The sequence below is a fragment of the Rattus rattus genome, chromosome 9 (assembly GCF_011064425.1).
Source record: "Rattus rattus isolate New Zealand chromosome 9, Rrattus_CSIRO_v1, whole genome shotgun sequence".
NCBI lineage: Eukaryota > Metazoa > Chordata > Mammalia > Rodentia > Muridae > Rattus > Rattus rattus.
The window spans coordinates 95524361-95540304 of NC_046162.1; the positions used below are offsets into that span (position 1 = coordinate 95524361).

General features: G+C 43.2%; 1 protein-coding gene and 1 pseudogene across 1 annotated transcript in view; both read right to left on the minus strand.

Moving 5' to 3' along the window:
• Positions 1-10271, minus strand: part of Cpd (carboxypeptidase D) — a 65168-nt gene extending 54897 nt beyond the window's left edge. Inside the window, exons 1-2 of the mRNA XM_032914267.1 lie at positions 9456-10271; positions 3642-3889 (exon numbers count right to left, since the gene is read on the minus strand). Coding sequence (XP_032770158.1) covers positions 3642-3889; positions 9456-10201 — 994 coding nt within the window. The 5' untranslated portion in view covers positions 10202-10271. The remainder of the gene's footprint in view (positions 1-3641; positions 3890-9455) is intronic.
• Positions 10272-15239: 4968 nt separating this feature from the next.
• On the minus strand, positions 15240-15688 carry LOC116910006 (annotated as a pseudogene).
• Between the last annotated feature and the right edge of the window lie 256 nt (positions 15689-15944).

The window sequence follows — 15944 nt, forward strand, 5'->3', positions numbered from 1 at the left end:
GGTTTGAGGTCAGCCTAGTCCACACAGAGTTACATGGTGAGACCCTGCCTTAAAAAACAAACATACACACAACAACAAAAAAAAAGCTCAAAGGCATAAAGGTGAATCAACAGATACGTTACAAGATGTTCTATAACGAGATTGCCAGCAGGAAAGTAAAGAACACCCCAGCATCTCATCATGGGCTCCAATGACATTCCTTTAAATTCAAGTGCTCCTTCTGCTTACGTTTTGAGGATTTTTTTAAGGTGGGCTAGCTGTGTAGCTCAGGCTGGCCTTAAACTTGAGATCCTGCTACCTTGGTATTCTGAGTGCTGGGGTTACATGTGTGCCACCATGCTAGCTTCTTTCTGCATATTGTTTGTGTGTGGGTGATGTATGCCCCTATATGTGTGAAGAGAGGGTATACACACCCAGGTACGTGCATGAGGAGGCCAGGGGAAGATGTCACATATCTTCCTCTCTCAGGCTCCACAGTGGGTTTCTCACTGAACCTGGCGATTACCTTTTCAGTTAAATTTCCAGGATCTTCCATCTGACAAGGCTAGGGTCACAGGCACACATGCTACACAGGGCTATTACGTAGGTGCTGGGGATTTGAACTCATGTCTTCTTGCTTTCAAAACCAGTGCTCTTACTTACTGAGCCATCTTCCTAGACCCATTTCTGCACTGTGCTTTATTATTCTGGAAATTTAAAATGGTAGGTACTTTCATGATTTTTACTTTATTATTTACCTTTCATAAGTGCAGGTATTTTGCCTGCATGGATATCTGTACACCATGAGTACCTGTTGTACTTGTAGGCCAGAAGAGGGCTACAGAACCCCTGGAACTGGAGTTACAATCAGTTCAGGCAGCTGTGGACAGATGTGAGCTGTCGTGTGGAGACAAAGAATCGAACCTCTGGGAGAGCAGCAAGTGCTCTTACCTGATGAGCCATTTCTCCAGCCCCACTTTCATGACTTTTAAAAGGAAGGCAAACAGTTCAGGCTTGTTTTAGTAACTTTCAGAGAGAGAGTGTATGGTGTACATCCATGTAGGCACATGCGTTTGGAGGCGGCCATGCATACAGCTACACTTGACTGTGGGTGTGCATGCAAATGTGTGGAGACCAGGTGACATCAGGTGTCTTCCTTCACTGGCAGGTTTATTTACCAGGCAAGGCCTCCTGCAGAACTCAATCCAGCTAGCCCAGCTAGCCCAGGGGATCCCCATCGCTGTGTCTGGAACTCTGGGAATACAGATGGGCCACAGACCCTTCTGTAGGGTTTTGTGGGGTTTTGAGATTTGTTCCACAAGCATTTTATCTACTTATCCATCTACCCAGACCTTAATAATATGTTAAAATAGTATCCTATGAAAACTTGGAACCCTTATATATTTCTGCTAGGAAAATAAGTGTTATGACCATTATGGAAAAGAGTTTGATGTCCCCTTAAAAGCTAAACACAAAACTAATACAAAACTAATCATGACTCTCCCAGCCATATATACCAAGAACTGAGAATGAGGACTCAGACACTTACTCGTGCAACAGTGTTCACTGTGGCATTACTCAACGGTGAAATAGAAATGACTCGGTGCCATCAACGGAGAGTGAATAGACAAACTCTATTATACATTCGTGCATACATGATATGTATTTTATATAGAGAGAATATTATTTAACTGCACAAAGGAATGATGCTCTTATATATGACACAGAATGGATGAACCCTGAGAACACAATGGTAAGTGAAACACACTAGACGCAAAAGTACAAATATTTTATGACTTCAATTACATGAAATATCTAGAATAGGCAAACTCACAGAGGTAGAAAATAGATTAATGGTTTCCTGTATTTAGGGGAAGGGAAATAATAGGAAATACTACCTGATCACTACAGAGTATCTAAGGTGACATAAATGCTCTGAAAGTAGACAGATGGATGTATAGCACTGTGGATGTTCTTACTATCACTGCAGCCTTATGCCTAGAAAATTGGCCAAGCATTGTGGTATAACCCTGTAATCTCGGTACTCAGAACACTGCAGGAAGATAGAGAGGGAGGCAGATACATGATACAGAGTTCAGGCTGGAATGGCTGGGCTCATGTGATTCAGGACTTGCCTAGGTTGACTGGGCCCCTGGAGTCTCAGGACTTGCCTAGGTTGACCGGGCCCCTGGAGTCTGAGTCCTCAACACCACAAACATTTTCACAACAACAGGTATCCACATGTATGAGCAAGTAAAGAAACCAAAATGGCAAATTGTCTGCTAAATATATTATATATATAACTATATTATATATGTAAATATATTTATATATTATATTTATATACCTATAAACATTTTATTTAAGTATATCATATTATATAAATTGTAATAAATTTATACATTTATATAAAATAGATAATTTTATATAAATTATATTATATATTAAAATATATTTATACAAGATTATAATCTATAAATATATAATATATTTAAATATAATATATAATCTTGTAATTTAATATATTTGTATATTAAATATGTAATATAGAATGTTTACATTATATATTTATATATTAAATATACAATATATAGTATGTTATATTACATATTATATGTTACATGAAATATATTTAAATATAGTTTAATATACTATATATTATATAGCATATTTATGGAGTATTTTTTAATATTTATAGATAATATATCTACATTAAAAAGGAAGCCAGAATTCCATGATCAGTCCACAGATTAAAATACAACAGCAAATATGTCTTATGTAAAAGACAAGATTGGTGGTCACTGTTTCTAGCCCAATAATTTAAGACCTATAACTTAACTTTCTGTGTCTCCTAACATGTGATGTGGTCTATATAATGGTCTTACTGGAAGCTGAAGTTGAATTATAATGTAGAAAGCAACAAACCTAAAAATCGGAATGCTCTATAAGACAATAACTTGGACTGTTTTTTCTTTTCATTACAATTACATTTGTGTGTGTAGGGAGGGAGGGAGGTACGTGCATGCAACAGTGCATATGTGGAGATCAGGCGGCGACTTTCAGGAGTTACTTCTCTCCTTCCATCATGTGGGTCCTAAGGACCGTTAACTCAGGGTGTTAGGCTTGGTGGCAGGTGCCTTTATCCCCGGGCCATGTTGCTGGCTCCTGCCTGGATTCTTACAGGATCAAATACAATGGTTGAGCCTTGACCAGATCCTGGATTTGGAGAAAAAGGAACTACAATTCCTTGGTGACAAGAAGGGAAACCAACTGCAGTGCATGTGAATGGCAGCACTGACTGACAGTTGATCTCTCAGGAACAGGAATGGTGCACGGCAGAAAAAGTCTCTGCTTGGAAGCACAAGCACTGAGGAACTTGAGAGATCTGTCACTAACACACTTGTGAATGGTCTGGGGAAAGAATGTGTGTGGGAGCACGTGTAGGTGGGAGAGCAGATGGGGTGAGGGAACAGCAGGTGAATTCAAATGGAGAGAGCACACATTGCTGTGGTTGTCTTAAAATGTCGCTGCAGTTTTGGCCCAGACATACAAAGAAATAACCTGTTTAAGAACTGAAGTTCCACATCTCCTCTTGCATTCAGAACACACATAAGAAAGCTAAACCAGCGAGGGAAATACAAGCGGGCCAGTGCTTTGCGTACCTTCCACGTCATACCAGTGCGCACCGTTCGTGATCCCGTCTTTGAAAGTCTCCTCTTCATCTCCTGGACAATGGGGTTCACCGGTTCTCATTATAGGGTGGTTAGAAGCATAAGCTTTCGCCAAGTATCGAAAGACTTCATCATCGGAGGTTTTGCTATAGATTCCAGTGGTCTTATGCTCGGGAGAATCATCAAAAGGATAGCTTGCTACCACTGAGCCACCATGAAGATTTCCAGAAAGCACAAACCTTTGAAAACACAATCAAATTACATATCACCTTTAAAGACAGAGAAAATACCAAGCATTTAAAACACCCACAGGATCTTTCCTAAGTAAACTTGGGTTTTTCTTCCTTTATTCTTTTTACATTCATTCATTCATTCAGTCCTGAGGATGAACCCAGGGCCTAGGCACATGCTAGACACTGACTCTTATTCTCCAGCTCCACAAATCAAATACCTATCTTGGGGTTAGCAAGATGGCTCAGTGGATACCTGCCACTAAGTCTAGTGCCTGTGATTTAATCCTTAGGACCCACAATAGTAGAAGGGAGAACTGAGTCCCATAAGTTGTTTTCTGACCTACATGCACATTTGGCATGTGTGCTCTCCTACACATATAGATAAATATAAAAAACTAATTAAAATTTCACAACTAAAGATATGGCTTAGTGGCTGAGTACTTGCCTAGTATGCATAAGCAATCAATTAATCAATCAATCAACCAATTAGGCTGCTTTTACATTTCAAGTTAACCACAGGTACTTAGAGGTTTCCGTCATTGAACATGTTGCTGAATAATACAGCATTAACTAATGTTTTAAAAAAGTGTCTTACATAAGGAATTTTAAATTCATTAATTAGATTGACCTACAGGAACTTGCCAGAATTCAATCTTACTTTTCTTATCTACGAAAGTGAAAATTTCATATAGTGTAACCTGGAACTTACGTTCCATAATGTGTCCATTTCATGGGAAAAGTGGCTAATATAATAAATACTTACTGAATACAAGAGGTAAGTTAGTAACATTATGCTCTGTATACTTACTGCCCAAAGATAATTTTTAGGAGAAGGCATCTAATTTAAAACGCAATATATCTTATCTGATTCCAGTTTCACAAAGTCCTTATACAAAATTATATTTTCAAGAAAGATACAAAGTGGGCTGGAGAGATGGCTCAGCGGTTAAGAGCACTGACTGCTCTTCCAGAGGTCCTGAGTTCGATTCCCAGCACCCACATGGTGGCTCACAACCATCTGTCATGGAATCCAATGCCGTCTTCTGATGTGTCTGAAGACAGCTACGGTGTACTCACATACATAAAGTAAATAAATAAATCTTTAAAAAAAAAAAAGAAAGATACAAAGTTGGAAAGATTCAGGAAAAAAAGCCCACTGGATATAGTGATCTTCTTTCAGAGAAAAACAATACAGAGCCATCCTCTGTTACTCCGAGGTTTCTGCCTGGGCCACCGGAAAACAAATGAACACAGACAAGGGGGTTTCTATTTTAAAAAAATCTGCTTGGGGTGGGGGGTGGGTTTTGGGGATCAAACAAGCCATGCTCATATTAGCCACACACCCTAACACTGAGCTACAGCCCCAGCCTCACTCCTACTTCTAAGTGAACCACTAGCGTGGTCCAATTTATAGCTACAGAAGATCACAAGTGCTCCCTCCAAGGAGAAAACTAAAGTAAAGGCATGTGTTCTCTCTGCACTCCTTCCCTTATGTAACTGTTCAAAGCATTACTACAAATAGAGATTGAATACTTTCTCTTTGCACTCTGACTAGAATTTTCCTGGCCCTGGTTACTTGTAGTTGCAATAAACTGACCTTTTCAGAGTCTAAACATGTCTCTCTATATGTTTGAAAGAAAACTAAAATTATCATATGTGTAATCTGAAAGGCTACCTTAGGCATGACGAGTACCACCTCTGAGGCGGACAAACAATGAATGTTGCTTATAACAGAAGGAAGAACTTAGTCGGTAGTGATAAAGACAATTTATGATAAAGGAGGTTAGTTTAAAATGAATGCATTCTCATTAGTGCCTGTGCAGACACGAGAGAACGACCTTCAGGGTCTTGCATTGGCACAAGCGCTGGGACTGGTCAAGTGTCCCCCAGAGCTGCAATTCAGCAGCACTGTGATCAGAAGTCACTTCCTCTAAATCCCCGTTTCTAGCTCATCCATAAAATGTGAATATTCAACCCACCTCTCAGAATTGTCACAATTACTAAAAACAACACAGCAGACACCAAGCGCAACTACACACGAGCTTCTCAACAAATGTTCATTTCCTGGGAGCTCTCTAGCATCCTGATCAGAGTTTCATTCTGCTTCTAATTGCCACTCCTTGAGCGACAGAACAACAAGGGAACAACAAAGGTTGTCACACTCTAGCTTTCTAATTCCACCTAGCTAATGTATTAACCACTTACTTTCTGGTTGTATTTCTAAAACAACTCAAGGATTTTTTTTTTTCCCCTCCATTTACTTTGGGAAACTTATAAAAAGGCTCTTCCAGGTCAGGTACTTCACTTAGCAACAAGCATTTTTAAAGCATTAACTATGAGCTGAATACTATTGCAGGCATTAAGACTACATACAAGCAACAACAGAAAAGTCCTTAGTAAGCTATGATAGTGATTAAATGTGATTCTCTGTATTCTAATTACATAGTTTTAAGACACAATGTCATCCTTCTGGGGACAGTTTCAAAACAAAGCAATACCTGTCACAGTAGCTGCAGGACTACCCTTTCCTATCTTTGTCAAAGCAGCTACGCGTATTATCATTTCCAATCTTATTTAAAAGATGTTTTAAAATTTCCATTTGGGGTTGGGGATTTAGCTCAGTGGTAGAGCGCTTGCCTAGGAAGCGCAAGGCCCTGGGTTCGATCCCCAGCTCCGAAAAAAAAGAACCAAAAAAAAAAAAAAAAATTTCCATTCAAATCCTCAAGGGTTTGACTTCAGTATCACATGATTTAAAGAAGTTGCTAAATATACCATATTAAAAATAAGAATGTTTATCAATTTAAAAATTAACCTCTAATTAACTTCATTACATTCTCCCTATAGCCCTATAAACAACCTCTTTAAAAATGGAGAATTTAGGGGTTAGGGATTTAGTTCAATGGTAGAACGCTTGCCTAGCAAGCGCAAGGCCCTGGGTTCAGTCCCCAGCTCCGGGGGGGGGGGGGATTTAGTATTTGACTAACAATAAAGACCCAAAAAACTAGACATCGATTACAATATTCCTCAAATATAATCTGTATCCACATCGACATGATGATGACATTCTTTATAAGTGTACCAAAGGTTGGGATGTAGCTCAGTGGTAGAATACTTTCCAGGCTCCAAGGGTCAACCCTCATAAACCAGAGAAATAAGAGTTTTACATATTCAAAAACAACAACAAAATTTTCTTCCTTTTCTCCCTCACCTTTCAGCTTAGGGCCCCACATAGATGAGGAAGGCACTCCACTACTGAACTATAAATGCCAGCATTAAAAAATTTAATATACACTGGGAGGTGGTGGTGGACACCTTTAACTCCAGCCCTTGAGAGGCAGGTGGATCTCTGAGCACAAGATTTGCTAGCCAGGGTCATGCAGAGAAACCCTGCCTAGAAGAAAGAAAGAAAGAAAGAAAGAAAGAAAGAAAGAAAGAAAGAAAGAAAGAAAGAAAGAAAGAAAGAAAGAAAGAAAGAAAAAAGAGAGAGAGAGAGAGAGAAAGAGGGGAAGGGAGGAGAGGAAGGGAGGGGAGGGAGGAAGGAAGGATAGAACTGGATGAAAAGAATACCAGGAAAGTCAGTGAAACAACTTACTCCACAAAACACATTAAAAAGTATAGTTTTATCACATAGACTAATGTGTGTTTTTCTTTTTAACATTCCCTCCATCCACCAATCTCTAATTGTGTTTGCATTTTAAATTTTATTTACATATCAACATCCTCTGTTATTAATTAATCATTAAAGAATATGTATTTTGAGTTAATTTTTTAAGACTGAAACTATGCACAAATTTTCCTTTTTTTACTAAAATTACGTCTGAAAAAACTCACAAAAATTTGGGATTGATAATTAATCAAAGTAATCTGCCACAGTACAGGTAGAGTCTGAAATGGAGCCCTGAGCTTTTAAAAACCTCACAAGCCAACAAGACCCTGACACGGGGGAGTCACAGTCACTAAATGATACTAATTTGGAAGAGTTAAGCAGAGAGTGAATTCGTGCCTTGAGACTGTCAGTATCGCCACGAGAAAATTCTTCTCTTGACCACAACAGAACAACCAAAGACAAAACTCCCTGAAACAGTTGTAATGGGACATTTTAAACACGCAAGCAATGAAAACAGTGCAGCTGACACATTCCCTAGCTGGCAGTGACAAGCACCTTTAATTCCAGCAGAGGCAGGAGCATCTCTGTGAGTTTGAAGCCAACCTGGTCTACATGGTGAATTTCAGGCCAGCTAAGACTCCACAGTGAGACCCTGTCTCAAAACAACAACAAAAAATAAAATGCAAAGTTCTGCTTGCCACAGTACCTGACAGTTCAAGTGTCATATCGAAATCAAATTTATGCAGATGTCCAGAAGTCTGACGTGATCAAGAAGAGGAAATCGTCCTTGAACACTTAAACAGATTAAGCATCTGCAAGGATGCTTTATCTTTGGCTCATCTGCCAATCAAAAAACCTTCAACTCAAGATGCCCTCGAAAGCCTTACAAAGACACATATCGGGAATATTCGCGCAAAGCTGGTGCTCGAGAAAGGAAAGAGGTGCAGGTTTACTCCGGACACGATTCCATCTGGAGTAAGTAGCATCTTCCTTCACTCCTCCTTCCTCTTACTACTCATCTCTGAGGAGTCAGACCATAGCCTGCCTCTCCGAGAGATAGGGAGCCTTAAATTGCGGCTCATGGGGAACAGTTTCTGTCAAGTTTTAACAAAGTAAACCTCTCATATATATTTATAACACGCTCTTGTTACATACTAGTTTCTGAAGGGCCTCATACTTCTACGTTTTACCCTTTAAAACCCCACGCGGTGCTTAAATGTTACCGATGTAAATGATTGGCTGTGCTACCCCAATAAGAAGGTGCACAACTGGCATCAGAAACGAAGCAGTTCTAACCTGTGGGAGTTTCCCCCTATTCCATACTAAGCAGAATCAGAAGTAAAGGCAGGAGAGTCGGTTTCTGTCCAATATCTGAGGAAGTGATTGGGGGTGTCTTTTGCTATTTCTGAGCTCCATTCTGTCTCCCTAGCAGTGGAGCCCTGAGTAACCAGCCTTAGATTCCCTGAGTCTGCCCCTCAACTTCCCCGTATGCAAAACAAGAGTCTGAGTGGTGTCTGGAGGATATGAGTGGTGTCTAGGTCGCCCGATTGTGGTCAACATCCAGTGATATAATGCAGTCACAGAAAGTGCTTGCCTTAGTGCTTCTAGTGAGGACACTGACAGCTTAGCTACATAATGAAGGTGCTAACTTGGGAATCCTTAAACCCTTACACATTGCTCATATACGATGGTCCTTCAAAATTAGGGATAAAATGGCAGGGGAAAAAAAGTCTCCCCTCAGGCTATGCGCTGCACAAATGACAGCCACAGGTAAGCTTCTTTACAATTAGCAAGACTAGGAGGTACTGCAGTCGGGCCTCCATTCCAGTTACAGGGTGTCACTCTTCACCTCAACTGCCCCCGACCCCTTAGGCTGGCGAGCATTGTTTGGATGCCTACTGGCTGTCAGAATAAGCCTCCTGGTCTCGAAGGCTCACGTGGAGAGCAGAGTCAGGTAACACTCACTTGTTCCTGCGGATCCAGTCGATGAGGGCGCGCACCTCTGGCACCTCATCCAGGGAAGGTGGCTCCCCGGTGCTGAACTGGTCAGGGAAGCTGCGGTTGAGGTCGCGGCCTCGGCTGTTGTCACGGCCGCTGGTCCCAGGCGGGCCGCTGTCGCCGAGGCCGCAGTCACCCTCGCGAGCGCGTTCGAAGCCATCCGGATTCAGGCTGGGCAGCAAATATACGTCGGTGGTGTTGAGCAGGCGGACCAGGCGCGGGTCCCCGCGGCGGTAGCCCGACGCCAGCTCACGGGCCAGGTAGACCAACACCTGGCGTGACACCGTCTCGTCGCCGTGCATGTTACCCACCAGCTTCACCTGCGGTCGGCCGGGCAGCAGCGGCCCCGCGGCGTCCAGCCCCACGGCGGCGGGGGTGGGCGGCGGCCCCAGGCCAGCCGTGAGGCGCAGCACCCACAGCGGTCGGCCCTCCACCGAATTGCCGATGCTGAAGAGACGGGCCAGGCCAGGCGGCCCCGCGGCCGCTGCCGCCTCCAGTGCCTCGCCCAGCGCCGCTTCGTGGTAGTAGTGGTCAAACTGGCCCTCGGCCGCCTCGGAGCCGCCGACGGTCGTCGTGGTCGCCTCAGCCTTCTTGATGTGCGCCGCCTGGGCCGAGCTCCTCAATAGCAGCAGCAGCAGCAGCAGCGGTGGCGGCGGTAGCAGCCGCAGGCGTTCCAGCCGCCAGGGCGGCCGCTCATCCCAGCCGCTCGCCATCTTCCAGCAACGCGGCTAACACCGCTCCGCTCCAGCGGCTCCGCACTCCGGGCGGCGGCGGCCCGCCGGATCCCCTCTGCGCCTAGCAACCCCATCCCGCCCTCCAGCCTCATCCAATCGTAGCCCTGAGTGGTTGGGCGTCACTCTAAGGGGCGGGGCTTTCCTTAAAGCGGACGATTTTTCCCTCTGGGCGTGTCTTCTCCACTCCAGTCCCTAGGGACTTTAGTCACTTTCCTTTCCTTCACTAAGGTCTTCCCGCCTCCCCATTTCCTCTTCTACTTCTCCCGTTTTTTCCACTCAGTCTCTTCTTTATGGCTTCTCTGAAATTCCCTGAGAGCTTTTATTAGCCCCCTTCTTTGTTGCAGCAATTCTTAGCTATGCTTTAATGCTTTAGAGTCAATAATCAAAAGAATCAAAAGGTTCCAAAGATTCAAGGACTCCTGAGAAAATCAGGAAGTTAGAAAGAATCTTGACCTCCTTGAAGAATCAAAGACCTCCTTAGTCCCATCTCTTTTGCAACCCCCCCGCCCCCATGGGTTCTGCCTGGGCTTGAGCCCATCTCTGCCTGCATGCACTTGAAGAGAATGAGACACCTCATAAAGCAATCAATTCTATTTTTGATTTGTTACGTGACTAGATGTCTCCTTTATAAAGTGGAAACTGCCATAGTAGGCTGCCCCTGTGTTAATGTGGTCTGTTTCATTGGACATGCAAGAATGTTGGACCGTAACTATCTTCTATGTGTGCTGATCTCAGCTCTCAGTGGGGAGATACCATTTTTAGTAATCTTACCCTCCTCTCACACTTCTTTTGAGTAGGAGCGTCTAGATTACCTCTGTACAGCCATAACTATAGTTTTGGAATGCTGTCTTTAAGAGATAGATTTGGCATGTCTAGAAATACCTGCTTGGCAAGTGTAATTCCCCCAAGGTATTTGGATAAGTCCAGAAAACCTAACCTTCCAAGTAGGGTTTAATCACTTTAGCTTGAAGAAATTTGAAGTTTGGCAATCCTTTTATCAAGCGTGAAGTTCTAACCCATCTAACAACGTAACTGTGATAACCATTATTATTTCCTCCATTCAGTGCTGGGTAGTTTGAGGTCTCTTTTCTGAACTCTAATTGAATCTTTATAGGGCCAGTGGAATTCACTGATTACTGAGTATTTATTGAGTAACTGGTGTATGTCAAAGCTGGATGCTGGGAAGCAATGCATTGTTTGCATAGTTAGAGGTCCAATTCAGGAATGAACGATGCGATACATCTGTGGGAGCATTCCTGAGGAAATCCTCATTCAATCTGAGGAGGAGGAAACCAAGAAGACAGGGAAGAAACCAAGAGAGAAGGGAAGAATTCTGGGTAGAAGTAGGAACATGAACAGGAGGTTGCAAAGTTTATGAGCATAGACTAGGTTTTCTAGAGTTGTCGTAGGTCCAGGTTACTGGTGAAGGGGTGTATCAATAGAGAGCTAAGGATGGGATGAAACTAATTTAGAAAATTCCCCCTCTGACAGTAACTTGAAGAATGGAATAGGCTACTTTAAACATGAGGCCAAGAGACCTACAAGAAACCCATAATCCAAGAAGGCACTGAGTCCTAGAACAAGGGTGGAGCTGGTGAAAGTGGAAAAAAAAAAAAAAGCCGGATAACTTGAGGAGTGAAATGGGACAGTTCCTGCTGACCCAAAGAGAGGATGGCAGGCTGACTCCAAATTGAACATTGTCATGGTAACAAGCAGTGCTGTGTGAAACTATTCCTACAAAGACATGAACAAATGTCTTTTCACCCCAGATAAGGAACCAATGACAGACCAAAGCAAGGATACTACTAAAATCCAACTTGGTGAATCAATGAATTTTATTGAGGTTATTTACAGGAATATGAGTCAGGGGTTACTTACAGGAGCAGAAATTACTCAAAGACAACAGCTGGATCGCCAAAAGCCCACCCCAGTGATGGTTCATAAACTAGAAAACTGGAGGGCACTATACAACTTGTAGGCAGTACAACATGTTGATGGTGCCTCTTCCAGTCAATTCAGTTGGCTTAAGCATCCTCTAGACAGCTGGTGTCTGCATCCTCCCAGAGCCTCTTCTAGGTAGCTCAGCAGGTCTGAGGGTGTGTCTTAGCAGTCTTTACAGCTTATATGCTTAGAGAGGGAGTAGTCTAGTGAATCTGGTCAGTTTCAGGGACTTCCTGAAATGGCTGAGATGTTTGCTTCTGGAGCTAATGAAGCTTCCCAGCAAGATACAAAGTTTCTCCTCCACCTTTAACATTCTGCATCTTAGTAAGCATTCCTTCAAGATAGAAGTTTTTAATCTTGGAGGAAATTGCTACACAACAACACACTGCCACTCTGGCTTTGAGATTACTTCTTCTTGGTGTCCCATTACTCCAGGCTGTATCACGCACAAGGGCTGTAACTCATCTGAAATAAAGCCCCAGCTCCATGCAGAGAGACCCCCTTCTCCTCTGGGAGTGCTTAATCATTACACCGTGCATTTTTGCAATCACCCAAATCGAAAGAGCCCAGGGGACACATTAACTTCTAATCAAATATTCCTATCATTTTCTCTCTCCTTTGGATGACCTTAGAAGGACCGCTTCACCTAAGAAGGGTGACTGAAACACAAAGAAACAAGCGTCAGTGGAATAATAGTATGTTACTTGAGTCAGTGCCCTCCCTGGCATCCTTAGGCCTCCCACAGTGCAGACCTGGGCTCTGAAAGGACTGGAACCTTCTTCCCTCCAAGTACAACTTGGCCCTGTCACGAAACCCAAAGCTACAGAGCAGGTCACTGCTTAGTGAAAGGGCACAGAGGGGAGGAGGGCTGGCTTTGTAGTTACCCACAGCTGAATACTACCCTCTGTTCCAGAAGCCTGAGAGCGTGTGACAGGTGTCCCTTTCCCACTCCGCCTCCCACAAAAGCATCGGCTCACAAATAACAAACTTGGAGAAAGCTTTTTTAAAAAAAGTAACTGAGTGGCAAAAGTCTGGATTTAAAAAAAAAAAAAAAAAAAACCAGGGTAGAAGCTAGTGAATAGCCATCCTGTTCCATAACTACTTTCTTCAAAAGATTTGTACATAATTAAAACAGCATGATCATGCACTTGTAAATGCCTGATTGTCTGGCATAACACCTACACACTTATAGACTTAATATGACTGTCACTTATGCAGCAGACACGCTATTGAAATTGCTACTTTGTGAGTTCAAGAGAATTGGAAGATGAATGGAGAAGATCTCTTTTCTCTCAGAGGCAAAAATCTATTGAGGGACCAGGAAACATAGACATAACAAATTACAAGGACATGTCACCCTCGTCCTCCGGGTAAGGCTATAGCAGGCACTTTTGCAACACTTTGGACTTACAGTCGGAAGAGGTAGGTTCTACTGTTTCCATTTCAAAACTGAAGACATTGAGGCACAATGTCACCCCAGGCAAGCTCTAGAAACTGGGCTGTGAAAATCTGGGCGTTTGATCTCTGTTACAAACATTGTTTCTATGTCATGAACTTAAAGACAAACACCTGCCTTTGAAATACAAAAGAAAAAGCATTTATGTTGAGCCAGAGAAAACCTTCCTCAGGCTAGCTCATTTGCTTTGATGTCAGTACTGACCGAGTTCCCATAGATCATTTTCTAAATGCTGCACCTTAAGCAGTAGTTCTCAACCAGTGGGTTGCAACCCCCATGGGGGTCGAATGACCCTTTCACAGGGGTCACCTAAGACCAGCAGAAAACACAGGTACACTAAGATTCGTAACAGTAGCAAAAGTACAGTTAAGTTGCAACAAAAATAATTTTTGGGGGGGGGAGGTCACCACAACGTGAGGAACTGCATTAAAGGGTCACAGCATTAGGAAGGTTGAGAACCTGTGTCCTTGAGCAAGTTCTTTTATTTTTATGAAAATCAAACGAGATGATTTACATGTTTAATACATAAGAAAGCATCGCTGTGTCTGTGTGCGTGTGTGCACGTATGCTCTGGGAGTTGAAACCACAGCATTGTGCTTACTAGGCAGATGCTGCATCATTAAACTATACCCAAGCCTTGGCTTTGTTCTTAATAGTATTCTTTTAAAAAGTTCCCAAACAGGGGAGAAAAAGATGGAGCAAAGCACTCCAGGGAGAGGGACCAGAAAGTATGCATAGAGCAATGGTTAGAACCAAAAACTCATTGAGACAAGCAGGCAAAGCCATAAAGGCAGTATAGCCAAATAAGGAGCGACTTAAACTGCCATGCCGGGGCTGGAGAGATGGCTCAGCGGTTAAGAGCACTGATTGCTCTTCCAGAGGTCCTGAGTTCAAATCCCAGCAACCACATGGTGGCTCACAACCATCTGTAATGGAATCTGATGCCCTCTTCTGGTGTGTCTGAAGATAGCTACAGTGTACTCATATAAATAAAGTAAATAAATCTAAAAAAAAAAAAAAAAAACTACATAAAAAATGCCGTGTGAAAGGCGGGGGTTGTATTATTCCACATCAAATAGAAAAGTTATGTGGATGCTTTAGACAATGCTTTAGCAAGAACGCACCAAGTGCCTGGAGTAGGCTTAAGAAGGTCCCTTTAGAAAAGAACCGATTTGCTAAGTTCAAAAAGGCAAAAGGAGTTGGGGCTGGAGAGATGGTTGTTCCTCCGGAGGACCAGGTTCAATTCATGGACAAGGTGGTTCACAACTGTCTGTGACTCCAGTTCCAGGGGGGATCAGACTCCCTCTTCTGGCCTCCAATGGTGTTGTATGTTGCATGCATATGGTGTACATAAATAAATACATCGGGCAAAACACCCATGCACATAAGAGTGGCCTGGAGGGATGGCTTAGCAATTGAGAGCACTTGCTGTTCTTGTAGAAGACCCAAGTTTGTGCCCAGTACCTACAAGGTGATTCTCAAACAACTTCAGTTCCAGAGATTCTATGCCCTCGACTGACACAAGTGGTCCTTATTCATACATGCAGGCAAAACGCTCATACACATAAAATAAATAAATCTTTTTTTTTCAGGGCTGAAAACAAGTCTTTATTGCCCCCACTACTTGAGAAGGATGAATCAGGAGGAGTGGGTGGAGCCAATGTCGGGTCGCTTCACAGGCTTGTAGGTGATGGAGAACTCACTCAGATAGTGGCCGATCATCTCCAGTTTGATCTCCACCTGGTTGAAGGTCTCGCCGTTGTACATACCCACCATGCTGCTGATCATCTCAGGCAGATGATCATGTCCCTCAGGTGGGTCTTCACCACCTCGGGATTCTCCATGGGTGGCGCCTCCTTCTTGGCCTTCCTCAAGCACTTGAGCAGCGAGTCCTGCTTCTGCCACAGGCCACGACTCCGGCGCCATCTCTGCCGGGCGCTGTACACCTGCATCAGCTGCTCAAAGGATATGTCCCGCAGTTGGTCGAGGTCCATGCCACGGTAGGTGAACTTGCGGAAGGTTCGCTTCTTCTTCTGCTCCGCTTCGGCCATCTTGTAGGCTGCTCGGAAAAGCAATAAATCTTAAGAAGGAAAGTATTTGAGGGATATTTAGGTAGAATTGCCGGATACGAACAAAGGAAGGAAGAAAACATGGAGATGGCAAACCAGTGAGGATGACAAGGAAGGTGGTTTTGCCAGTACCAGAAAGAAAGACTTTAGAAGAAAAGAAAGCTGCATGGGAGGAGCTTGGGGGTTGGGAAAGGAATTGAGGATTGGGCTTGAGACTTTTCAAATTGGAGGTGCCTGTGTGAAATCCAGAGTGGGC